The sequence below is a fragment of the Nothoprocta perdicaria genome, unplaced genomic scaffold, assembly GCF_003342845.1.
Source record: "Nothoprocta perdicaria isolate Ctin4 unplaced genomic scaffold, notPer1 scaffold_149, whole genome shotgun sequence".
Classification (NCBI taxonomy): Eukaryota; Metazoa; Chordata; class Aves; order Tinamiformes; family Tinamidae; genus Nothoprocta; species Nothoprocta perdicaria.
Window position 1 is genome coordinate 322,567 of NW_020454638.1, and position 26,662 is coordinate 349,228.

Sequence of the window (26,662 nt, forward strand, 5' to 3'; positions counted from 1 at the left end):
AATATTGCAGTAGCTTATAGGAACTAGATTGTCTTCAGGCTACTAAGATGTCTCTAGTCTCTTAAGAAATAKCAGGAGAAGATTCTACACCATCACCAGAAGGAAAAACTACTAGGAGGAGAGCAAGGGAGAGCTGGGAGAGCAAGAGAGAGCAAGAGAGGGAGGTTACCTACCTTTTTTCTTTCCAAACGCAACAGCTCTGTATTGCACGTAGATGAATGCAGGAATTCATGCCAGCTCTGCTCTGAAAACTCTGGTCTGGAAAGCCACAAGAAGGATAGATGCAACTGGCTCCTTTTCTGAGCTCTGTGGTAGGAGAAGGGATTAAGCAGGCCACATTTGCAGTAATTGCATTAATATTGCAGAGTAGCAAATAATGCTATAATATTTGCAAATCAGTTGCAATTTAATTGCAATTTGCAAATTAACTGCAAACAATTGCATTTATTTGCAAATAAGTTGCAAATAATAAGCAAAGTATCCAAGGCTGAGTCGACACTACTGAGAAATACTGTACTACTTTGGCACAAGCCAAAGTGACAGAGAATGATTTTTTTAAATCAAGATACACACATAAAAGCAGTCAAAAAGTGTTTACAAATAAAATGAGCTTTGCAGAAATCTTGACAGTGTATTAAACTGTTCAATCCAACAACAAAAGTAGCCATAAAAATGATCTTCAAGAACAGGAAACAAACTTCACACCTTTTTATATTCAGTACACTATTTCTAGAGTATTTTCCCCATATAAGTAGTACTGGAATATTTTTACATATTCTTATGTATGCCAGTTTACCTATGGATTTTGGGAAGAGTATTCAGTTATTTTAAATCACAGTCCTTATGAGAAGGGAAAAAAAAAATCTTATATTGTAGCCCTTTAGCTAGTAGGATACTCCTGAAAATAAGCAGGAGTAAAGGAGCTGTATACTTGACAATAATGTAAAATTCCCTGTAATGAGAACTAGATTATAGTCTACTAGTTTTATAAGTATCTACAGTGTATATGCAAAATATCACTGACATTTTTATGTTACTTACCCCTTTCTTTTCCCACCTCTAATTCCTTAGGGAGCACTGTAAGCATAAGTCACTCATTCCAGCATAAATTCTTGACAAATCCATAGAACTTGGACCTATATAAATAACAGATAACTAAGATAACTATTAGAGCTGGCCAAAGGCAGGAGCCCCCGCTGGAAGCGTGTGTGTAAATAACAAGGTCTGAAAATCAAACCAGAAGACGTGGATGCTCATAAAAACAGACATTACCCACAGCTTGACTATTAATGTTTCTAGCATTACTAATGTAATAGTAATGTCTAAGGCAATAGCAATGTAATGCTAATGATTCTAGTATGCTAGGGACAGCAGAGTAATAAATAACGGCATAAACATACCSATCCTGCATAAAGATCAGCGTGTCCAATTTCGATTTGGGAGATGAAATTGCAGTTGCTTTCTTTTCAAATTTCCTTTCATTACTTAGGATTCAAATCTAATATTGAGTTACTGTATATTTGTTCAAGTTTATAGCTGTGTTTCTTACAAAACAGCTTAGAGATAAGTCTAGTTAGGGCTTGGGGTTTAGGGTCTTCCTGCTTGTTATAACATGGGCTCCACCAAGATCAAGACCTTGCCTCTGTAAGGAAAAATCAGAAGCATGTCAAGTATGAATTCTTCCTTACGAGAGAAGCAGAAATCTAGAGGCCAGATGTAGCAGATTGAATCTACAAGTTCTCCTTGGCTCTAACTAATCTGATGGCCTGTTTCACCAGCCACGCATACGATGGCAGCAGGAAGCTGATCCTGATTTTGGACAGTAAAGGTATTATAGATCAGTAAAGCCATTTTTTTTTTTTTTTTTTCTGGGAGAATGTCTGAGCTTATGCTGGATCAGAAAGACAAGTTGTCCTTAGTCCACATTTTTTGGTTTTCAATTGCACTTCTTAAACATTCCTTTTAATGAAATTAGTCCATGGGAGTAGTATAATTATTTTTTAATCTAACCCTAAAAAATGCCATTATTTAAATCCAATTATTGCAGTAGATTTTTGAACAATGTTTCTGAAATGACATTTCAGGGGATGGAGTTTGGTCCAATTGGACTGCCAATTGCAGAGTTGGCAGTCTGTAGCTACAAGATTTGCTCATGTATTTTTTTTCTGTTATGGCTTTCTAGCTATCTAATAACTTGTTCCTGCTACATTTTGTCACTTCCAGCTATAACAAAGTGCTCTCAGTAGCATGTTGTTTAACAGGGTGTCCAAATACAACACAAGATACCCATGAGCAAAGAATATTTTGCTTCTAAACAAGCTTCTTCTCTCTTTTGCTGTTGCCAGCCATTGCAGTAGTTGTAAGGAAAACAAAACAAACCCTAACAGAAATGGAACTCTTTTTCAGAGTTAGCAAGAGAGCTGGATTTCACCGAAGAGCAAATTCACCAGATCCGAATTGAAAATCCTAATTCGCTTCAAGACCAGAGCCATGCACTCCTGAAATACTGGCTTGAAAGGGATGGGAAACATGCAACAGGTTTGTTTCCATCATAGCACATCTGCAGTGCCTCCAGCCTGCCAGGGGAGCTGACAGATGTGTGCTGCTGCAGCTGCAAAAAGAAAGCATGGGTAAAATTTAGGTAACAGAATGACAATAGATGCGGTTATGGGTTTTTTTTAAGCTTGTCTGTATAACACGGCATACCACAAAATTCTGTATTCATAGAGCAAGTTGTTTGGTCTTGCTCATTTGAAGGACTTGACAGCAAAATAAGACTGGAAAATCTAAGGCCACATTTTCCTMAATGGAGGTGGTGGTGAGGGGGGCGTTGGGGGAATTAAACCAAGTTTCTAGGGGGAGGGCTGTAAAAAGGATGGCAATTCTTATACGTACTCCTTCATGGAATTTGCAAGTTTACATTTCAATTCTTTTAAATACATATTTTATACATTATATTGCTGAGCATCCAGTGTATTTCCTTGATGTGGAAAACAGAAGGAAGGGAGTATGTGAAATTCTCAGCTCAGATAGATGGTGTCTTTCCCATGCCACAGATACAAGTCTTACCCAGTGTCTTACAAAAATCAACCGAATGGACATCGTTCATCTCATGGAGACCAGCGGCATAGACTCCACGCAGGGCCACGGCGCTCGCACGTACGCGGAAATGGAACAGACGCTAGGGCTGGACCACAGCGAAGGTACAGGCGCCCTGCGCTGCCCGGCGCCTCGCCTCCCGCCACCTGGTTCTGTTGGAAATGTTTGGCAGGGGTAATCAGGGAACTCATGTGGCTGGTTTGAATTCTCAAGCACAAATAAGAAGGATCAATGCAAGCAGGACATTGGGCAGGCCATCATTTCACCCCATATGAGACACCCACATTAGTCATTCTTAAAATGTAAATAAAGGAATGCTTAAAATAATAATAATACTAAAAAAATAAACCATTGCAAATACTTGCACCTAGCCTTTTTTTTTTTCTCTCCCCTTTTCCTCTCTTGCTATACAAATGCTTTCCTAACAGTTAACAAGGTTGCATTGTGACTCAATGAAAGCTTGTAAGATAGTTTCCAAAAACAATTATTTGGAAAAACCTTGCATTCAAATATCTGTGATACCACTTGCAATTCTACTATGATACTGCTGATTTCTTAAGTGTTGAAGTTCAGTAGACTACTACTGTAAGGGTAATTTATAGTAACTCCTAGTTATGTTCAATAGAATCTTTATCCTTTCTTTTACGCCCTTTATTGAACATTAAAGTAGTAATCCAGTAAGATATTAAATAGCAGCAAGCTTCCCATCTGTAAGATGATTTATGAATAGAAAGTCATGTTTTCTATAATTAACTTTCTAATAAAATAAGCGATTAGTTTAAGATAAAGCCTGTAAGACTGTAGAACAGGCTAAGATAACCTGTTCAGATTCAAAACAGTTTCGTGTTTTTACCGAAGTTCTTCTTCCAAGATTAGTATGATCCCAGTGAACACAGCTAGTAAAGAAAAGAGAGGGGGAGAGAGAGAACACAAAATTTTCATTCTAGCATGTTAAACATAAATGGAGAAATAAGAGGAGTTCCTGCATTTTACTAAGACCTGTAACAACACTTTTTATTTCTCCTCTCTTTTTAAAGGGTTTTCTGCATTGCAAGAAGAAGTGTACAGCACAAGGAATAAGAAAGAGCACCACCTACTGTCTAAAGACAGTGACCCATCTGAACACCCTCCCATCGTCTCCGAGGAAGATGTCTCGGTCAGTTATTCCCCTTTTCAGGACAGCACTCCCAGGAGCGAGGCAGAGCTCTCAATGGCCGAGCTCCTGAGACAAGCACATAAGGAACAAGTACAAGCTGAATTCTCAGGGAAACCCCAAAGCGTGTCAGAAAAGCCATCTGCTGCTTCCCAACAGGAATATTGGTGAGTGTCAAAAGACCAGAACGAAAGTCCAGTAGAACAGATTACCCCTCCTCTGTGCAATAAGATGATTTTTTTTCGCTTTTCCCTGAAGCATATGGGCGAGCTTTTAATTTCTCTGATTCTGCATGTTAATTCATTAGCTACTCTGTGCTTAACTTCTTAATCCATAAGGAGGAGGCCTTAAGGATTGCAAGAGTGGGTCTGTTCTTCACTATGAACATAAAGCAATAACCCAATCTAGTATGTATGAAAGAAAAGAAGGATAGACAATATAGGGTTGTTTTTGCAATCTGTATTTTCCACGTATTGCGAGGCAAGTAAGTAATGTTAAACTTAAGGGAATTTACACTGAAGGGTCCTTTTCTCAGCTTCAGGTGCATTTCTGAATTCAGACAATGATTTTCCAAGTTAATGATTTCTCACAAAATTCAAAACTGCGTATTGGCAAAAACTATATTTAAAAAACCAAAATATTAGATGGCAAGGGAAACGGGCATCAATACAGACACGACAAAAGTACTTAAATAAACAGAACATGATAAAATACAGATCTAGAAGGCCTGTACAGGATAGCTTTGAATTCTGATTTGGGGCTGATTTCACTTGAGCTGATACAGTAAACAAGACATCCACATTTCCCTCTTCTCCTCATCCCTCCCCATTGTTCATAATGACAGCTAGAAGCCATATAAATGTGGGTATCTGCGGCTAATGAAATAGCAAAGATTCACTTCCTATGGTTTTCCTGGTATTACTGGAATAACTTCTGTTATTCCAGAGACAAACATTTTTCAGACATTATTGTCAATACTAAGAAAGATAGTAACTTCCCTGTCATTGCTACTAAGTCATATCAAACACAGTTAATTCTAAGTAGTTAAATATATATACACATACCCTAAAAGGAAAAAAGGTTGGATATTAGTATATTAAACCTATACTACAAAGAAATCTTTTCTTACTCTGTAACCACAGCTATTCTGGGGACAGCAGGTGGGGGAGTACAATAGCTTGTCAAAGCCCACCTCATAACATGAAAGCAAACAGGGGAAAAAAAAAGAACACACCCACTTATCCATGCAAGTTATTCTCTACCTGTTAATAATTTTAGTACCAGGAATTTAAGTAAAAGGTACTATTTACCCAGTTATTTTTGAGGATGAGGGGATACCAGYATTTATATGCACCTGAGAATTTTTAGAAACAAAGAGCTGTAAGTGTTTGGAGGATTTCCTTAGGCAGGAAGATGAGTGGGTCCTAGCCAGATTGTTCTGTAGCAACTCAGAGCGTACCAATTATGTGTAGACTTAGCTAAAAGGCATAACACCCTTTATTGGGTGCAGAGATACTTCATTTACAGAAATCAAGAACAGCATCATAGGTACTTTACATGAACTTGTAATTCACAGTGTCACAGCTGCAGGAACAGAGCAGACCACAGCAGCACCCCCTGGAAAGGCAGCAGGAAGTGCAAGCAAAGAATCCAAAGGTGTCAGCGCGGCYGAGCGTGGAGCACCATCGCCAGGGCCCCTGCCGGCTGCTCGGCGAGGTGACTCTCCCATCGTCCAAGAGCCTGACGACCTCCCGCTGCACCAGGATGACCTCTCGCCCAGGAGAACTAGTCTAGTGATAGTGGAGTCAAGTGATGAACAGCCAGAAAAGATTGGAAGTGGTTATGAAGAGGACTCTTTAGAGAAGGTATATGTCTACTTTGCCTCAAAGTAACTGATGCAAAAGAGCAACTGTTCTGTCTCGCTCAGTCTGTAAATGAGACTTATCGGCCTGATAACCATGAAGGTGAAAAGGCTTAGTTGCAGAGTGCTTATTGCAGTTGAATTTCAGGGCTAATATTTGAATGAAGGCTCAAAGATCAAAAGGCTTAGAATGACGGCTCAGAGAACAGAAAAAGATCAAAATCTAAAAAGCAACATTTTTCCAAAGACACTTTTAGACTTAAAACAACTCAGAACCCGTAAGTACTTCTAGTACCACATACAGCCTCAGTAAACACAGCACTGCTTCCCTGCTCCCAATAGGAATTAGCAGAGCAGTTAGGCAAGCTGGACATCAGCTCTGATGAGGAAGACATGGTAACTACCAGGGTCGTTCGGCGCCGGGTGATTATTCAGGTACCAAGTGTGGAACTAGTGCATGTGCCAGTGGTGATCGTGTCCTGGTGGCATCTGCTGAGACAGCTCTTGGCTAACAGTGCACCTGCAGCTGGAATGCTCCAAAATGATGCATGGCCTTCAGATACATTGTTCTAGTTCTTTATGTCGAGAAGATGACTATAGCAGAACTGCTAACCCTGCTCTGTAGGTCATGAGATGCCTCAAGTAGGAGGACAAAAGACTTTTTAGATCTGTATATGATCAACTAATGCATACTTGCCTGTCAGTTCTGACATACCTTTCCTTGCTTTCTATTTYTCTAATACATGCTAATACTTTCCTAGATGTTTATCTATAGAACATTTTTCTTCTCATACTCCTTTTTWACTCTTTAACCAATTAACAAATTTCAAAATTAACTATTCTTATTTAAGAAACAAAACAAAAAAACTACTTACATGAAGTCTCTGCTTAACTGAAGTTTGTTCTTTGTCATACAGGCTGATAGTATGCCTGAAATTCCACCAGAATCAGTCACAGAAGAGCAATATACAGATGAATATGGCCACATAGTGGTAAAGAAGGTATCGTCAGTTACGCTCCCTGCCACCTTCCTACTGCCCTATAAGAGGAAGGATAAATAAATGCACGTACTGCTTGAAGTGCCATCTAGGAGCATGACTTTGCTCATATTAATGAGCTATTGGAGGGCTAGATCCCCCAGAGTCACCTAAATCCTGATCCTCAAAAACAACTACTCAATTGTGACTATACACATTCCTCAGTTTCTGAATTGAGAAATACAGTTCGGGTTTTATGGAACAGAGAATATAGAAATTAGTTACTTCTAAGATGGTCTCATAAAATAAACATATTCAGAGCATGCTGAAGAGACTAAATTCTGTAGACCACAGAGGTGGAGATACCTCTGCCTCTGTGACCGTTGGACATACAAGACGGTCTGATTGTGCATCAGAACAAGTAAGTTATTGGACAAAGGAGGTGGGGTGGGGGAAAGGGAGGTATATTCTTAACGTTCATCTCATCTAAAGCCACAGGGTAGTCCTTGAAGAAAGCAGAGTTAAATCTTACAGAGAATATTCTTATTAAACTAGAAAACTCTATCTTATCTTTACCCTGTAATTCTCTTCTGCCCCACTTGGGCCTCACCACACACCAGGTCAGTCTCTTCAGGRGCTTCGTTCCAACTCAGTGGTCAAGCAGTGACGGAGCCCATCAGCTCCAGCAGCGTCAAGAGCGACGCCAGTCAGTGTCCATGCCCCTTGTCTTGATCACCAAGCTCACAGCCTCGTTTTCAAGTCTTGCAATACAATGATCCTTTTGAAAGTGTCAGTCTTAAGGTCCTCTAGCAATTATGTGATTGTAAAGTATATTTTCTCTCTAAGGTAATAAGCTTCTTTTCCTAATAACTACTATTTTAAAGAGTAGTTCAACTATGTATATGTCTGCATGTGGAGTAAATTACCAGAAATTTTATTGTATAGAGCTTACGTTGGGCTAAGGCATCACTGTGCAACTTGGCTATGGGTGTTTGTGAAACACGTAAAAAGGCTAAAGCACCGAAATACCTATACTACCTAAATACCTATACTATTCCATACACTGCGGTTTGGAAAAATAAATAGAGCTTTTGAAGAAACTGAAACTATATGGAGAATAAGGAAGAGTACTATATTATTCTGTTTTTTCTGTTTGCTTTCCTCTCCAACACACAAAGCTCTATTTCCTTCTTTCAGGTCACAAGAAAGATCATCCGCAGATACGTTTCTGCGGATGGCACCGAAAGAGAAGAAGTCACAGTGCAGGGAACGCCACAACAGTTGCCTGTTCAAGTTGAAGAAGGAGATAGYTATTCCAAAGTTGTAAAACGGGTTGTGCTGAAGAGTGGCAGTGAACAATCTGAGGTGAGATCTTTCACTCCCCTTGTGATGTGCAAAGCATCTGAAAGAACAGAGCTGCCTACTCTGTTTTTCACAAGTTGAAATGCAAAATTTCAAGAAATGTTTGGAAGAGGCATTGCATTGCCGACTGAGGTTATTACAGCCCAAACACTTTAATTGCACACTTAATAAATAGTTCTTATGCCATCAACATTATTATTATTGATTATACTTAAAAAATCCTTGCATATGGAAAGACTTCAGAAAATAAAGGAGTAGAAAAGGGAGAGAGAAGGCTATTTTTTTTCTGTACATGAAAGCCAGAAGACAGATTCAAATTGAATGATTTATGAAAAATATTAAATTCTTAAGTAAGCAGATCATGTAAGATGATGTATGAGTGATAAGGGGTCTGCTAACACACACATTTACGACCTACGCTAGGTTTCTTAGGCAAGATGATTTGATTTTCTCCAGGAGTCTGCAATTAAGTCAATTCTAAAACTACAGTTTTATTACATCTAACCCACTGGCTCTGGTGGGGCAGCAGCCTGTGCTGCAGTGTCCAACAGCCTCGTCTTGCTGACTCCGGGGTTCAGCAGCTCAGCTGGGGCAGCACCAGCGCAGCAAATCAACCAGGGCTGCTCCTGCAACCTGGACCTGCACAAATCTTACAGTGTAGTCCTGGAGCTGTACAGCAGGGAACAAAGAACAGTGAGTGTGCATTGACTGCACACACGTAGGAGGCGAGACCCTTCTTACATTGCTGATCTGCAGGGCAGGGGTGAAGAGAGAACAAAGCTAACCAAAGACTAAGCTTAGTCTGCATCTGCTACGTAATTCATACTCAATTCATACTTCTGTCTTCTGACCCTCCAGGTGACGTTGTCTGAACCTGCCATTTTGTCTAGTGCCTCCAACTTCCAATCTGAACCAGTAGAAGGCCGCAAGGTCAGCAAAGTGATAAAGACCACTGTAGTGCAAGGAGAGAGAATGGAGAAACACCTGGGGGATGCGAGCTTAGCTACTGATCTTCCATCAGCCAAAGAGGACTTTGAAGAGGTAAAAAGGCATTTTAAATACAAGTGCTAAAACATATGTCACAGCAAACTCAGGGACAAGTTGTACTCTACTGAACAGGTTTTGGTGATGGAACATCGCTCGCCTACCAAGTATAAGCCTCATGGCTATATTTAGCCAGGCTATGAAGGCTTAAGGATGTAAAGCAGAGGGAGAATAGGAAGGTGCGTCATTACAGCGCTACCTATGAAACATTTCAAGGTTCTAGAAACATTGAGGGCTTGGACTAAAGCAGATAAACTACTTGCATGGCTACTCTTAGACCAGCCCACTCATGTGCTGCAACACATGCAGCTGACTTTAGAAATTAGAGTACCCGAGTCTGCTCTCTAGACAGGTCCGTGTGTAACAGCAATTGTTCCTTTTGTCCTTGAAAGGGAGAGCTACCAGGTCACCCAGCACCTTTCGTGTTTTAAGGTGTTTGCTGAWGAGCTTAGACATGTCAGTAACAGAAAGTTATATTAATACATATATTTTTCCTATAAGGAACTGAGAGCCCTTTCCTTTTAATCCAACCATTATTCCTTTAAATAATACCAACAATACCTTGCCACCTTGAAGACTCATGTGGAAAAGAACTTCTTGGCAATACACACAACTTTAATACTGTATTTTTGTAATTTGACAACATATATCACCTAAGAGCATAGCTGCAACAATTTCATGGTTCAGGTATGGGCTTTCTACAGTACAGTAGTTGTACTTACTTGCAGCAGAACAGCAGTAGTAAGCTGTTCAATCGAGAGGMTAAATCCCATAAATATAGGCCCTGTAGCCAGATCCCTCTCTCCCGGCAAAACCAGCACAAGCAGCAAAAGCTGGCAGGCGCTGCAGTGGAGATTCAGAAAATGGGACACATCCCACCGAATGCCCTGTTATCCCTCCCCACCCTGGGAAGCGCTACCAACAGCGGCGACATTCCCATGGAACACGCAGGACTCGTTCCTTGCCTCTCCTTCAGGACGGTCACGGCTCAGAATCATCACCCATCTCTCTCTCTAGGTACTGCTAGCACCAGGAGCAGGCAACTGTTCTGAGCTCTCGCTTGCACCCACATCCCAAGGGGAGAGTTGAAACACATACAAAGGAAAGAACACTTTGTGCTACRGGAAAAGGCTTGTCATAAATAGATGTGAACCACAGGCTCTGCAAAGGCGGTGCTCCAGGCCTCATGTAGGGCTGTTTGAAAGTTGAAAGTAGAGCACCAAGACACCCTTCAGTACAGTTCTTAGCAACAATAAGACTGTCCTGCATGAGAAACCGTTATTCATCTATATATTTGATGAAGATTTAAAAGGAGGCAAGTGGCAGCACATACTTCCAAATTATTTGTGTCTTTATGCTTTTCTCAGCATGCCATTTCTTTTAAACACCTCCTCAGTTTTGCATAGATTTACTCAACTTCATTAATATGGAGGACAATTATCTTATGTCCTAGGGTTCTGTTTCTGCTTTATTTAGGCTTTAAGCTATACAGGTAACCAAACAAAAGTCCAACTCCCTGCTTTAATAGAGAAAGAAATCACAAAAGACGACGGATCAGTTATTAAAAGGTTTGGCTTGGCATGTCAATGAGCTGTTACTAGAAAAGGACTAACAAACTCAAACAAGTGGATTTAAGTGAGTGTCTGAAGTGAAGTCACTATCTGGCAGTATTTGAAATTTTATTTGCAAAATACTAAATATTGCTACTAACATTGATGTTCTGCATGTACAAGAAGCACTGGAAAAGTCTACACTCAGTTGGAAAGACTAGCTCAGTAACATATACCATTCCCCAACTGATAAATTTTTAAGGGTCAGTTTTAATTTGTTTTGACTTCATTTGTGTCTATATTTGGGATAAACAGTATCCCACTTTATTGGGAGGGAAGCCTTACAAGCTGCAAATACCTGCTGTTTTCAGAGCTATGCAATGGTGTCAAAAGGGCAAATGAGACCTGCTGACCTTCCTCTACTTTTAGATGAAGCAACAAATATTTGTTTCAAGGCCTTCTGCCTGATAGAGGGAAGTTTTTGTCATATAGGYTGAATTAGCATCAACTACCTGATTAAATAGTTTTGTGCATCTAGCTATTCCTGGCAGAGCAAACAGGAATTTCCAAGTGTGTGGATTCCTAAGAGCCTTCCTTATACGCTCTGACCAAAATTTGGGCTTCTAAATCAGGCTGAGAGACATCTAGCTGTCCAATCTAGCTGTCCAATTTACACACAGAGATCTAGAGAAAGCTAAGGGAGGTTTAAAGTTTTTACTAGCAGGGCAAGAAGTTCTGATGAAGTAGCAGAACTATGAGCAAAATGAATAAAACATTTTAAGATACAATTAAGATACAATTTTAAGATACAATTTTTCTGACAGTCAGAATTAAGACTTGACTCACTCAGACATCTTCAAAAAGACTTTAGATAATACATCTAAAGGAGGTGAAAGCATGGTGAGGAAATCCTAAGTTACTCTTCTACAAGGCAACACAAAGAGAAACAGAGCAAGTAGGAAAGTCTTGTGTGGTTTTTGATATGTCGCCTGTGTGTTACAGCATGTTTTTGTGAAGCACATGAAACTGTGTGCTTATTATATAGGTGCAGATGAATATTAGTTTACCTTATGGAAGCAGCGTGTGCTTTAAAAGGAGTGGTTTTTAAAGGTTTCAGGAGCCATGAATTTTAAAGTTCTCTCATTCTTTTTCTTTAGGACAACACTGAATAAAGCCAGTACCCAGAAGAGGACCGTGATGAAGGACCAGTATGGAAAACACATTCACATAGAAGAGGTGGAAGGCACACCAGAAGCACTACCACAGGATGACCTCCAATATGACCTCCAGCAGCTTCTTAGGCACTTCTGCAAGGAGGACTGGAAACACGAAGCCAAGTGAGAAGCTGCCACCCCTCAACAGCATCACGTCACCTTCCCCCCAGTACGCAGCATTTTCCTTCCCCAGGTGTGACATTGTTACCTACATAATCACCGGAAGACACTGCCATTTCTACCCATGCAGATGCAGCCAATCCATTTTGCCCCTGCCCCCATATATGATTTGGGGGGTTTGTTATTTTTGTACCCTGTAAGCTAATTTGTGACCAAAGATAGCATCCTTCATTTGGGGTGGTTTATCCACCAAATTGTTGTCCTTATGCTGTACTGGAAATTTATCAGCACCACCACTTTTCCTGTTCCTTTGCTTCTGCACTAGCCTCACGAAGCTGCATTTGTCAACCCAACTTCATCAACCGGCCTCTTCAAGTGACTATCTATGTACACGCGTCATTAAAAAAAAGGAGAGAGAAAAAAAAAGGGCAAAAAAAAAAAAAAGAGCAGGGGGATGTTAACATGTAAACTGTATATAGCAAGATTATTTGGACCTAAAGACTGCAGAGAACACACTGCCTACGACTACAGTTAACATAACGGATTACCAGGTCTACCGAAACTGCTGAACACGGATGAGAAAAAAAAAAGTTAAAAAAATTGTTAACATAATCGACTGAATACAGACCACCTGAGGAAGAAGCACTGCAGTTTTCCTGCATCCATAGGACTTCAAATTTAAGGATCTATTATAGTTAAAGGCTCTAAGAGTCAGGTTAAAAAACCTGGAAATTCAGCTGTTTTCATGAATTAACAGCCAACTGTGGCCCACAACTTTTAAGACCTTTGGCCAGCCACCTAAAGATTTCCAGAAAGAGGTTAAAGAAAAAAAAATAAAGATAAATTAAAATAAATTAAGAATACCCAGTTAGGTAACCAACTTGCTAGCAGCTATATCTATGGTACATTTGCATACGGTATTAAAACCTTTTAGATCTGGACATGTGGCAGGGTGTATTAAACAATTATAACTACAGTAGTATCCTGTTTTCATCACTGCTTTAGCAAACCACACTGTCTTACTGATGGTACTTCCTGCTGTCCACTGCACTGTAGATAACTATGGGAGAAAGATCTACCCACTATACAGAGAAATACATTAATTCACCATGTTTTATCAAGATTGCCTCTGACCCGATACATGCATGTGGCATCTGAAAGTCAAAGAACTCAACCCTTCTGTAGCCATGTCAGCTTGTTGGCCCTCTTAGCACTGAGCGAGCAGTTTTTATCTTCCAATCAAGTGTTTTTTAAAGAGAAAGTTCCTCACAATCCTTGATAGCCAGTTTCTGTTCATATTTTGTTATCTTTATATATATATTATATATATATTTCTAAGCCAACCCTCTGAAAACCATAACAGCATGTCTGCACTTTTATTTTAAAAAAGGGAACATAAAGATCTGACACTTTTGGTGTTCTATAATCTAAAATATAGTGGTTGGAGCTCTGCAGCATTTTAGGACAGTATGATGCACACACATACAAACTTTAAGTGTTTTTAATCAGCTTTTTTTTTGTTTTAATAGCTTACACATTAAAAAAATAAATTCTGTCCGTAGGAGTAAGACCTATCTGTCCATAGACTTTATTTGTTTTTGAATGACTCACTCAGTGCTCAGAAAAAGGGCACTTTCTCATTAAAGTTACAATGCCAAAAGAGTGAAAACGTCTTGGGAGTTCTAGCTTCTTGCAGGCAGGACAATACAAAAAGGCATCTCGCTAGCCCACTTTTGGCAGGCAGATAGAAAACAAGTGTTTTGCAGCCAAAATGAATGAGACCCATGATGAAACACTTCACAATACTTCGGGGCTTTCTTACTGTCAAAGACAGCACAGGATGATCTTGAAGAATGGAGCTCTAAAGAAATGCATTTCTGTTGTGTTATTTGCGGTGCAGATGATGTTCTGTGTAACAACATAATGGTTATTCACCTCTTATTTTGATTTTTGCTGTGTTATCAAAGAACTTGAATACTGTGAGAGAAGTGAATTTAAGTTGATGAATCAGCATCTTGTTCCCATGGTGATAACACTAATTGAATATATCTATGAGGGCATGTACTAGTTAAAGATTAAAAAAAGAAAAAAAAAAAAGAAATACAACACTAACAATACATAGCTGCAATGTGTACAATGGCTGATTTAACTAAATAAAATGTACAAGTGTTAAATGTAGCAATCACGGCTCTCTCTCCTTTACTGCCATACAGCATAAATGGAACAACATTTATTTGGGCACCCCACTTGACTGCTGCATTTCCTCAGCATCTTTAAGACCCAAAAAAGAGCAGGGCGGGGGATTAAGGGAAGAATGAGGGGAAACAACAGGTAAACAAGACCCTGACATTGTCCCAGTTTCCAGAAGAAGAATAGGAAACGATTGTAAACACTAAAATCAGCAAGACAAAACACTGAAGTCTTTCTGGGGACATTGAAGTAGGTAACAGAAGAGATAAGAAGACTTTATTTCTTCCACACATCAATTCCAGAGCATGTGTCATTTGTAACTTAGCACTAGCTCTAGCTAGTGCTTTCATCACTGCTTTAGCAAACCACACTGTCTTACTCAGCACTAGCTGAGTTGCAGCTGTGACAGCTACACAGCGCTCATCTCATTCAGGTTGGTTCACTTGGGAGGTGAGGGACACGCGCAGGACAGCAGAAAGGAGGCAGTTTGGAACAGGGCTGTACACAGCTACTTCTGAGCTCAGAGCAACATCAGAGGCATGATATTAAAATGCTTTTAGATCCTAGTCCGACTGGTTTCAAATCTGTTGTGTTGGCATACACATTCTCCAATAGAAACATCATTTTACAGAAATACTTGAGAGCATCATCATTTTTATAATGAAAAATTTTAAGTGTATGGCCTTGCACTTGCCATGGACTGTTCAAGTGGCAACAACTCAAACCCAGTTAGATTTCTCTTCCACTTAAAACTAACAACAACAAAAAAGCTGTAGATGGAAAATACAGCATCCACAACCTACTTAATCCACCAAAGCCAAACAAACAGCAATCCACTTCTTGAGCATTATCAACTATCTAATCAGACTTTAATCAGTTCAGTAAATCATCTCAGAAGACCACAGCTTTATTGCGGTCTTTGTAGCCTTCTGCTTCTATTCACTAGCAGCCCCCRGCAGCAGTGGGCATTGTGCATAATAAGCCCACGGGCACGTCAGTTTTGTCCATCCCTTGTGCCAAACAAAACCACAGCCAGGACACACGACRAGCCGCCTTCCAGGCAGGGCAGTGGTGTCTCACGCTGACTGGGTGTCACTGTTTCAAAAAGCATGAAACTAATTTCATCACCTCAATTTGGAGGTCTTCAAAACCCACCCGMACGCGACCCTGTGCCACCTGCTCTAGGTGCCTTGCACACTTTCTTACAGCTACTTTTCCTTTTCTACGGTATTTCAACTATCACATCACACTTCAGAAGTTCTACAAGCACATTAGCATTGAAAGCAACATTTCAGAAAAGCCCAAATCCAGCAAGTTTGTCAAGTCTTAGAACATCCACCAGTAAGGAAAAAAAAACACTTGYAGGGTTTTTGCTTTAAGTCAGCAAAGAGGCAATCTCCAATCTTGGCCTTTCTTTTTCCGTCCCTTGCATAAGTCTGTTTTGTCTTCCGAGTCTAGCCATACTCTCACTATCCCCCTTCACCCTCCCTCAGCAGCAGCCACAACGCTGGCAGAGTCTCAGCCCTTTCAGTCAGTTCTGCTTCCTGCTTCTATGAGGACAGAGCAGTGAACACCATCCACGAGGCTGCCCAACACACTTGGCAGCAATGAGCTCGACACAGAAAGCGTACAAGGAGAAGTAGTTCACAGTGTCTTTGAATCATTTAGAGATAGTARAAACACTGGTTCATTCTGCTCAAACACTTATGGTGTAATTTGGACCCAGAGTTGCTCTCAAAACTGAACCCTATTCAGCCATAGAAAACAACCCACCACACTGTCAGAGGAAAATGCTGCCCCATCTATTCCATTAAAAGCCACGAGTTGAAAATGTTGTGTGCAACTTGCAAGTGGGGAACTGGATTCAAATCACTGACTCCTTTGCCTATAAAAAGGCATTTCAGGTCCATTCCAATAAGCCAACCTCCTTGGACAGGATTGCACTCTTCCTGACCACTGTTACACCCTCCACTTACCTAGTCCCACTTACTACACCCACCAGTACCCGAGCCCAAACGTTGCTGCTGCTCAGCTCAGGAATGAAGCAGGACACATGTGACTTCTTCAAAGCAGCGCAGCACCAGCCCCAGTGTCCTCTTCATTCACCAGCCATCTATGTTTAACATCAACAACCGACGTTGCCTGCGTTGCCCAGCAGCTCAGAGAAACACCCAACAAGCCACGGTGTCACACAAGGCCGGGCAGCGGGAGCAGAGCAGCAGTCGCCCTGCGCACTGAGGGCCGGGCGCTCGCCCTGCCCGGCGGTCGCACAGCCGCAGCAGGAGCCCACAGAGCAGCCGGGGCCGCGTTGGCTCCCGCGGGGCCCTCGGGCCTGCTCTTCCCCTGTTGCAGAGCGCACCTTGCTGCTGCCCGACGGCCGCCTCAGGAGCGCAGTCAGCCCCGCGGGGCCCGGGGCTGCGCCGCAGCGGCCGCGCGCAGGGATGCTCGACTGGCAGCCGCTAGAGCGCAGCAAGGCATCAGCTTTCAATAGAACCCAATAACACACGTCCCGGAGGTCAAATACTGCAGTACGAGCAAGAAAGTCCTCACTCCCTGATCAAATACATTAAAAAAACTCCTGTGATACCAATGGTAAAAACAGGAAAAAACGGAAAAAATAGATATAAGCAGGAATATTTTGTGAGTATTTACATTTATTTAAGCTGCACTTGTACCCCTTCTTGCTTGCTGGGAGTACTGAAGTAGACATTTATTGTCAGTGCTCCTGAGTAAGCACATCTCACCACAAAACAGTAAAGCAAATTTTATCTTTGCATATATAATTCATGCTGTCATTCACCAGATTCCAAGAATAACAGCCAAGGTACATAAAAATGCTGCATGGCCAGCACTTCCAGACATATTAGAACTATTCAGGGTTTTCCCCCTGCCACTACCACCTTTTAAAAATATATTCTTCTTAATTCATAAAGCACAAAAAAAGCCTCCATTTAATTCCTGTAGACAGGAATATTTTTACTATTATTTACAAGGTAGACAACTAAGCACAGAGGAGATTTTACAGATAGGTGGGAGGTGGACAGCCGTGCCTCCTCAGTCCTGCTCAGTCCGAGCCTGTTGCCTTCAGAGAGCCCCACAAGTCAGGCTAAACCTGATACAGCTGGTGAAACCTTAACTATTTTATTAACACTGGAAAATGGCAGTCTCATTTACTTGCTACCAGCTCTGCTTTCAGATGCCGGCAATATCAAATTCAGAAATTTCAAATTTCTTAAGTATCTGGCAATGGTGGCCAAGCCTGTAAGTGCTAACCAGACCCAGGATAATTTTGGGACCTTTTATTGCTGTGTGCTGGCAGGATAGAACATGAATGTTCCGAGTGCCGATTTCCCTTCCCGTGAGCTTGAGCTGCCTGCGCTCAGSACAGCGGCCTCTCCAGGTGCCAGAGGAAACGGGCTCCTACCTGCATCACCCCTCGCTTTGTCGAGGGGAGAACGCAGGTTTATCCCTCAAAGCACATTTATGGTGGGACATCGTAAACCTGGAAGCTGAAAAGAGCTTTTCAAAGCCTACCACGTTTTTGTAAGCAGGAAAGGAGGCATTCTTTCATTTATCTTTTAAAATAACACTTCTCTCATGCAAGTGCTATAAAACGTGGAGCTCGTACACAGGAAYCCACTCTAAAAACAATTCCTTTCTGACCATTTCACTACTGTTCTCTACCCAGAACCCTTTTAGGCAACTTTCATTCATGACCTGCTTTAAATTACCACAGGTGAAGACACCAGTATAATAGCAACACAGGCACTCAGTGTTCCAGTGTAAAAATGTCATTGCTGGAGCATTACAGCGCACCCTCCCATATGCACACGTGGAAGCCACTAAAAAGATTAAGGTTGTTGAGGTCCGCTGATGCATTCAGGGTACAACATGGATGGCATTCACTTAAAAAGTGATTACTTTATAGCCTTGTTTGCTTAGGAAACTGAGAAGTGAACAGGCATAATCATTTCTTAATCCTACTTTCATGGAGAAGTTTAAAGGTAAGTTCAAGCACAGTAAGAATATTTCTTTTTTGCTGTTTTTTTCCAGTGGCTTTCTGCTATGACAAAGTTCTCCACAAACATGGTTTATTTTGCATTTTATGGGACAATGTGAGGATAAAGTTTCAGTTAAATTTTATGAGACCAACTTGAGATTCTGCAGAGGTGRTATTTCCCAAGGACTACAGACGACTCTCTACATTCAAAACCTTCAATGAGCCTAAGATGCAGTTTGGAAATTTTATGGGTCAGAATTTAAGGACAAAAGGAGATTCCTGTACTAGAAGAGTTCACCTCCTGCATCTAGAGATGCCCATGAGTTCTAACTAGCCAGTCAGTTAATTTAAATACCTTTAATTAGACAAAGCAACCACTTCAATTCCCTCAATGATTATGTTAAAACAATTCAGTTTAGACTACTCACAGAGCAGTTCTGCAAAGGGGCAAGAACTGCATTCCCTGAAGCAAAGCAAAGGGGTATCTCAACCACAAGACTGTTCTTCTCTACACAAAGTCTTTCATCTCTTAACAACCATGTTTTGATTGTTGAAGCAAAGCTCCTGCAAACCACAGTTACATTCACTATCCAGCCTCAATTTCATTGCCCTTGTGAACCTGTATCGTGAAGGAGATAGCTCTCTGCTTCTCCTTGGACTCCTAAGTTGGATGCAAAACTCCCTAAGGACCATCCTTTCCCACCTGTTTCAAACTGAGGTCAGTTAAGTGAGGTCTCACTGGAAGCAGGGGAGCATGTGCTTAAAAAAAAACATATAAGAAACAAAAAACTAGCACTACAAGATCACATCCACTGCTGATTTGAGTCCATACAGGCATCTTATTTGTACACATTATTTGTACACAGACACATGCATTATCAAAGTGKTTTTTTTTTTTTTTTTTTTTTTTTTTTTTAAATGGGAAAGTTGGAAGATCTTGAACCTAGATGCTGAACAAAATCTGCTAAGGCCCACACCCTCCGCTTGCACTCCATTTCCGTATCATTTACCTCCAGGATTGATACAAGCTTTGGTTCAGGTTTTAGTAACTTGTTTTTCACATACATGAAAGCATGTGCATTTTTCTTGAATTCCAGTTAAACATATTTTACTCTCTGACTTCACCAGCATTCTGAGTTATTTTCTAAAATTAAGGCCATATCCTTCTCATAAAGTTTTTGAACAAGTTGAGCAGGATTCACATTACTAGTTTGACTCAGTCCTCTCATCCAGCAGCACTCTAAATTGGTATTTTGGGAATATTTACACAAGCACTTATTTGCTCAGAGAATGAAATCTTTACAATTACACCCAAATTGTGTACATTAGAAGACGTTAGCCAAAGACACTTGGAGATGTTTTTCCTATTAGTGAAGCTCTAAACTGTGGTTCTTCCTTTCTATATTAGTGATAGAATAAGAATGAATGATATTCCATAGAATGATATAATGTTGCTAATAGGGAAAATTGATAGGTGAACATTAAGCAGTTTATATATAATGTGAAATTAATTCAAACACAAATGGGGAGTTTTGTGATCGCATTGATCTAACAGATTACTTTCAGGAGTATGTCAAGGCTTATGCAAGAGCCTAATGACATTGGAAGAGAGATTTTCCACACACTCSTTCCTCATGTATAAAGGAGAGGGTGTTTAACACACGTATAGGAATAATCAGTAGTGAGCAGGGTACTTAACATGATTTCTTGAAGCTGTGTGAACACTTACTCCAATCAACACCTCATAAGAATCACATAACTGTTGAGTATTTATTTTGGTAAAGAGTGGGCAATCCTGGAGAACCCAGATGTTACAGTCCTAGCATATGTTCAGCAGAAAACATTGAAACGGTAATAATAAAGATACTTAAAAATGGCATTTTCATAAAGAAGAAATGTGAATAGTGGCACATTTATCATGAAAGGGAACCTAGCTCTGAGCCCTTGGAAATAAGTCAGTATGTTTAAACAAACTGTTCGCAAACTGGGGCTTGTATATACTTGAAGGCTTTCCAAWGTGAAACACATAATTTAAACAACGCTCTATGCCAGTTGAACATCAAGTGCAGATGTTGGCTAGCACAGGAAGAAGCTTGCCTGGCAAACACATGCTTCATTTTCTCTGTTTAAAGTACACTTTCAAAATGAAGGCCTCTTTACACACAGTATCAGAAATAAAACAATCTAGAAGCAATACATCAGAAAGCACAGTTTAGTTTCTTCTAGTTACTGCATATGATTTAAGATTACTCTCTCTTAAGTAGACACATAACCTTTTTCTACCTGRAGGAGTAGCTAGAGACATATTATCTTATTCAGTACCATATCTTCCTAACAACTTTCCAGAGCACTAGAAACAACTCTCAGCGCTACATCACCTACAGCTGGCAGTTTTCCTCTAAATCACATAGCCTGCAGAAAACATACTATTATTCAGTTGTCAACTACTGTATCTCAGCTGAACACAAATGGATTCTTCAAKCCAGTACTCACAATTTATAAGCAGTTCTCAGAAACATCCATCCATTCATATGAAGCATATCAATTTGCAGTACAAATATTTCCAGTCTGCTTACTGCGATATTTATTTCTCTTCTAGCAACACTAGCTGATTCACTCACTAAGGAACCTAGCTTCATTTATATGTGGAGAGGGCCCTGGGTTAGTTACCCTAACAAGGAATGAAGAACAGCTGCTTTCTTCTCCAGGTGCATGCAATGACCAAATCTTTGGTGCTGGAGCACTAACACGCACTAAGATCTTCCCTTTAAAGCAGCAAAGAAAATTAAAAAAAAAAAAAAAATCCCATCAAATACACCTATGTGTAAAGTTATTGGAGTCAATGAAGCCTTAAAGCATGTCAGAGCACACACTGGGGACAGATTTAATGATAAGAAAGCACTACTGTTATTATTTCTTAAATAGCACTACATTCTTTACTCATATTCTGAGTTATTGCTAATTGGTGCCCGAGGACATATTTACTCCATCATTGTGTTTTGCTTCAACAGCTTCGACAACTCACCTACGACAGAATGTTTGTGGCTCAGTTGCTCAATGTGCACAGTTGCAAGTGCAGTGCCATGGAATTGCCAGCAGAAAGCTATTGAACTTTTATTATTTTCTGTTAATCCCAGTAATCTTAAACACGTCATCCCACTATTTAGTGCACAATGTCTGTTAGGGCTTCAGGCAAGTGACCTGGCCCTTGGCTAAGCCCAGGCTGAAGTTAAACCAGCTGAGAAATATGTGAAAAATTACAGGACATAAGAAATTTCAGGATAAGACAGACAAGAGTGAGACACTGACAAGAGTTACACAGAGCAGCACGAGGGAGATGTGCATCTCTCAAGGGGTTGAGGGCTAGCTAGAAAAGAAATGGCCAAACCTCACAAGCAACTGAGGGTCTCTTGAAGAATAAACTTGTGAGGGCAGCATATGTAACCATACCAGTAGCACTCTCCAAGGCTGAATTTATCTAGTAGCAGGTAATGGAATCAGAAATCCGCTGTTTGGGTATGGATCTAGTAAAACCGGGATGTTTAGCAAAGCAAACATACATTGTTTACTTTGGATGGGACCAGTACAAAAAAAAAAAAAAAAAAAAAAGGTACAAAGATGGGAACAAGAAGGTCAAGAAATGGGAGAGGGGAGAACCAGCTGTGAATCGCATGGCGGGGCTGGTCTAGGGGTATCTTCTCGACCGCCCCGCCCCTGATTCTCACAGATGGAGCTGGACAGTAAAACAAACCCGTTGTTCTGAGACTACTGTACGAGTCAAACGTGCCTCTGCAGTCAGCAGGACCGGGGAGGTGGGTGAGGCAGGTGCTCTCTCTGGCCAGCAAGGGAACACTGGACAGATGGATCGCGCTRTCACTTACTGGCACCCATTCCCAGCCAGATGGCACTGGTAGGTACCCACCCCTACCTAACACTCTCACCCACCATCACATTGCAGTKTTGGGTATTGGTGCTGGCCGCAGTCAGCAGGATTCAGTTTACTTCCCACCAGAACAGTGTTTAGCACAGCTGCATATGGTATAACCTGTGGRAAAAAAAAGTTCTTTTTTTCCCCTTCTTTTTCTTTAGCTCATAAATAGCTAAGCACATTGMAATAAAGACKTTATAGGGGATATATTCTATGTTGTGCTTTCTGGCATTGTAAAGTGTAATGTTCTATTTAAAACAAATTTTGTTAATTCAGGAGGCCACAGGAGACTTTTTCCTCTGTGCAACACAGATCTCTTTACACTATTAATGCACAGTGATCCTGCTGCTCTGTTTGCGARTGAGTGGCTGAGCTGCAAGAAGCTGGGCATGGCCTTCTCAGGTGCTTGACAGTTTCCTAAAACCATTTGCGATTATCCAGGAGGCTTTGAGTGCCTCCTTAGCTGCAGACCAATGGCTATATTTAATAGTGCTTTTAATGATAGCCACTGGCAGGTAGGCATGATTTCCTTTGCTCCCATCTTGCCAAAAGCCAGACACTCCAGAAATATGAGTCTAAACAAATGAGCCATTAGTGCCAACTGAATATTTCCAATTGAGTTATATCTTTTMTTTATTACATTACATTGCTGCCTAGAGGTATSTAGTTCTGCTCTTAATTTCTCTGGYGTGCTTGTTTTACTCCCTAAGTCTCACAGCAGAACAGCATATTCAGTTTTAGTGCATTTACACAAAACATGCTCCCCCAAAGTAGATTTTGAAAATCTCTGTGCCTTTTCTCTGAGGTCTGTACAATAGGGAGCCTCAAATACACACTTTAGAGTGCTGGCAGTTATGGGCCTGTCTGGCAACTCAAAGATATTAGAAAACCGGTAACATTTTCTGTCTATCAAGTCATCTGAATACTGAGTAATTTCCAGGTTCTCTGGCTAGTCTCCTGGATAGATGGCATTTCAGTGCTGAAGACAGAGTCCTACGTAGTGACAACACTTAAAAATAAATACGTTACACAGAAAGCAAAATGACTGATTCTGTGGGATGCAGGAATACTTACAAATAAGATAGAGGCTCGTAATACTGACATGCGATTTAAGACCTACTTTGATAGCTACAAGATTTCCAAGCTCCTTGCAGAGTTTAAAGCCCTTAGCCAAAGTCTGCCAACATCTTCAGTACCATTTTGTTATGAAATCCAAATTAATATTCAACATTCATATTTTTGTTGAGTAAAAACAACAGAATACAGCTCACAGTTTACAGCAAGGAACATATCTGAGTAGAATCCAGAGAAGTCTGTCTACTTTCCTCTCCTTTTTACTGTACTAAGACTTACATCCTTCATTCACAGCACTTTTCTAATGTTTCAGTCCCTCAGTAAGCATACATAAAATATATTTGCTCCAGTCTCTAATAGGGCCTCARCTTTCATATCCATCCACCTTTAGGCTGCCGTTTGCCAGTATACAATGTACTCATATATATACCTTGAAGCATTAGTATAGCAATTTATACATAAAAAAAATTCTTTGCTGAAACTGCTGAAATGTCAATCAGAATGTACTAGCAGACTAAACATTAACAATCAAAATTCCTTTAGGCAGTTTTGGATGGGCTGTAAAACTGTTCTGCTCCCTCCCTTTATAAGAGGATAATTTTTGCCCCTAGTTATCACTTAGGTATAAAGCAAGATAATTGGAAGAAGATCATTGAAATGAATCACTTGAACACACCTTAAATTTAACCCAAGGAATTTATGTATTTTTTAAAATCTATCCTTACGGGTATATGATCATTCGGTCTTTCACAGCCTCCTGAAATAGGAATAGAAACTATCAGAAACCTGAGAGATTTTTTTAGCAGTCAGCTCATGTTTTTAGGACATCCAAGCGGGAAAAAGGATACGACTTTCAAGCAACTTAAGAGTACAAGTCCTGCACCTTCTTAAAATTGCCTCTAGGTTCACTAGACAATTCTTAAAATCATCACCTTTATCAAAATGCAAGTGATTTCTTTATCCTTTACAATGCCTGAGTAGGTTGTAGCATTTGAAATCTATTTGTATGCATCTCAGATAATTTAACTGAAGGCATACAAGCTGTGCGCTATGTCCATTCTACAGATGTTAAGGAAAGCATGAAGGATGGAAGTGTTTTTAAGAATACTGCAATTACCTGGTTTTCTTTGTCTTGCTTCTTTACATAAGGGTGTTTTCAGTGCGTGCATGTGTGTGTGGGGGGAGGCTGACAACRAGGATAATGCTCCACTGCAGCTGCTCCCTGAATTTTTTCTATTTTTGCATGTATTTCAGAAGAAATCAAGGAGGGTCCTAAAGTGGGAAGCTTAAGCAATTCCACTTAAATTACTCAAAGGCTTAAAAACATCACTCCTACCAAGACATGTAACAGACAGCCTTTTCCCCTGGTTCAAATTTTATGAACATGTGTTTTAGCACTATATTTCAACCAGGCCACTGTAAAACTGAAACTTCTAATGACCTCTCCCTCAATCATCACCATCTCAAACCTCCTCTGTTTGTCTAATTGCCTCAAAAAGAGGCTCTGGCATCTAAAAATCAAGCAAGGTCTTTTTGCTTCTGTAGGTCAGTGTCAGCGACTAAAAGAAAAAGGTTAAATAATTTAATTTGGGGGGGGGAGGGTTCTAGGGATAATTTTTGGTTTTGCTTTTTGAATTTTAAGACTGTATAAAGAGAAAATATTGCTAATACTTATTAGCTTCAAACAGAGAGATGGAGGAAGTTGGGTTAGCTAATAAAATTAACTCATCATACCTTCAAAGCTCACAGGGCACATGTTCTGTAGCGAATAGCAGTATTTTGCAGCCACATTTCATTCAAACACTGCTCTCAGGATGAGCCTGCACGATGTGTTTCTCTCAGATTTGAGAACTGCTGCACAATTATAAGAGCTAGGACAGATGTGAACTTTACAAAGTAGAGGGAATTTAGCTAACACACTACTGCCTTTCCAGCAACTTACTAGGGCTACTGCCTTTCCTCTCGATTTGGAAAGGTGAAAGGTTTCTGTTACAAGGACGAGGAAGGCACACGAGCGCTACAAACCATGACACACTGTGCAATGCAGTGAGGAAGCCTATCCTTCAAACTGTGCTTATAATCCTACCTATAAATCCTTCACGTGGAGACTGTAATAACTGTGGCATTTAAGGGATGAAACATACCCCTGCACCTAGAAACCCTTAGCCCCTAGTATCCTTCTCTGTAGCCTTGAGCAAACTGTGTAATCTGTCTTGGTTTTTATAGCCATAAAACTGTGTAGCTGATGCCCGCACTATGCCGACATGGCACTGTTTAATTAGATAATGCTTTTAGAAGCTTCCCACTGAAATCCCAGAGCACCAGCAGCACTAAACCTGGTTGGACTGTATACTGTTCCAGTTATTGGCTGTGCCTGGGGAACTGGCCTTACGTTATGGACACAGAAGTTAAGCTATCTGGGGAAGAACGGAGGAAGGAGAGTTTCCTCTACTTTAAGGAAAAAGAAACAATTCATTTCCAGGAGTGGTACCGATCATCACCATATTTTTAACACAATAAATATTATGTAGTAACAATTTTAGGGCTCTTTCTGGGGGAGGATGAGTTTATTTGGGAAAGATCTGTGTAACAAAAAGGAATCATAAAAAGGTAGAGAACATGTAGTGGCCAGTAGAGGTAAGAGGCGAGGCTGTATGCCTCAGATTGTCTTCTCTTTTTGCCCATCCAAATACTTGAATTTTGATACCAGATCCTCATTCTCAGAGATGCCAAGGCACTTTAATGAAATCATTAAAGCTACTCTTGGTAGCTCCAGCACTTGCATCCTCTGAAGTACCACTGTCACACAGCTCTGGCTAGCTGCCTAAGACTTGTGCAACGTAAAGTAACTCTGCCTTTTGTGTGTGAAAAGCTAGTCTTACCCGTCAAAGAACATCCTGATGCAGAAAGGTGTCAGTTCGTCAGGCCTCAACTACTAAAATCCTGTGTTTAAATACAGCCAAGAGAGTAGTCTCCTATGTTGCCTTGCTATGTACCTCAGAGTCCTAATCTTGAGAAATTCACTGAAGAAGAGATCAGTAACTGAACTGAGGACTTCTGTAAGGAAAGCCTTTGTGGAATATGCACCTG

At 40.6% G+C, this 26,662-nt stretch overlaps 1 protein-coding gene and 1 long non-coding RNA gene across 19 annotated transcripts in view; one reads left to right on the top strand and one right to left on the bottom strand.

Annotated features, from left to right (window-relative positions):
* The window catches only part of ANK2 (ankyrin 2), a 165,828-nt gene extending 152,013 nt beyond the window's left edge, over positions 1-13,815 (top strand). For 17 of the 18 annotated variants that reach the window (XM_026034604.1, XM_026034605.1, XM_026034607.1 and 14 more), the window contains 8 exons: positions 2,407-2,538; positions 3,057-3,203; positions 4,137-4,419; positions 5,829-6,117; positions 7,031-7,114; positions 8,288-8,455; positions 9,311-9,493; positions 12,204-13,815. In XM_026034604.1, the coding sequence (XP_025890389.1) occupies positions 2,407-2,538; positions 3,057-3,203; positions 4,137-4,419; positions 5,829-6,117; positions 7,031-7,114; positions 8,288-8,455; positions 9,311-9,493; positions 12,204-12,218 (1,301 nt within the window). In that variant the 3' untranslated portion in view covers positions 12,219-13,815. The remainder of the gene's footprint in view (positions 1-2,406; positions 2,539-3,056; positions 3,204-4,136; positions 4,420-5,828; positions 6,118-7,030; positions 7,115-8,287; positions 8,456-9,310; positions 9,494-12,203) is intronic. The other variant, XM_026034606.1, reaches the window with a different exon arrangement.
* LOC112943449 lies at positions 260-21,155 on the bottom strand. The gene is made up of 3 exons (XR_003248574.1): positions 21,064-21,155; positions 1,042-1,136; positions 260-306 (listed from the first exon to the last, which is right to left on the bottom strand). It is a non-coding gene; the product is annotated as an uncharacterized LOC112943449 (long non-coding RNA).
* Positions 21,156-26,662: the final 5,507 nt, after the last annotated feature.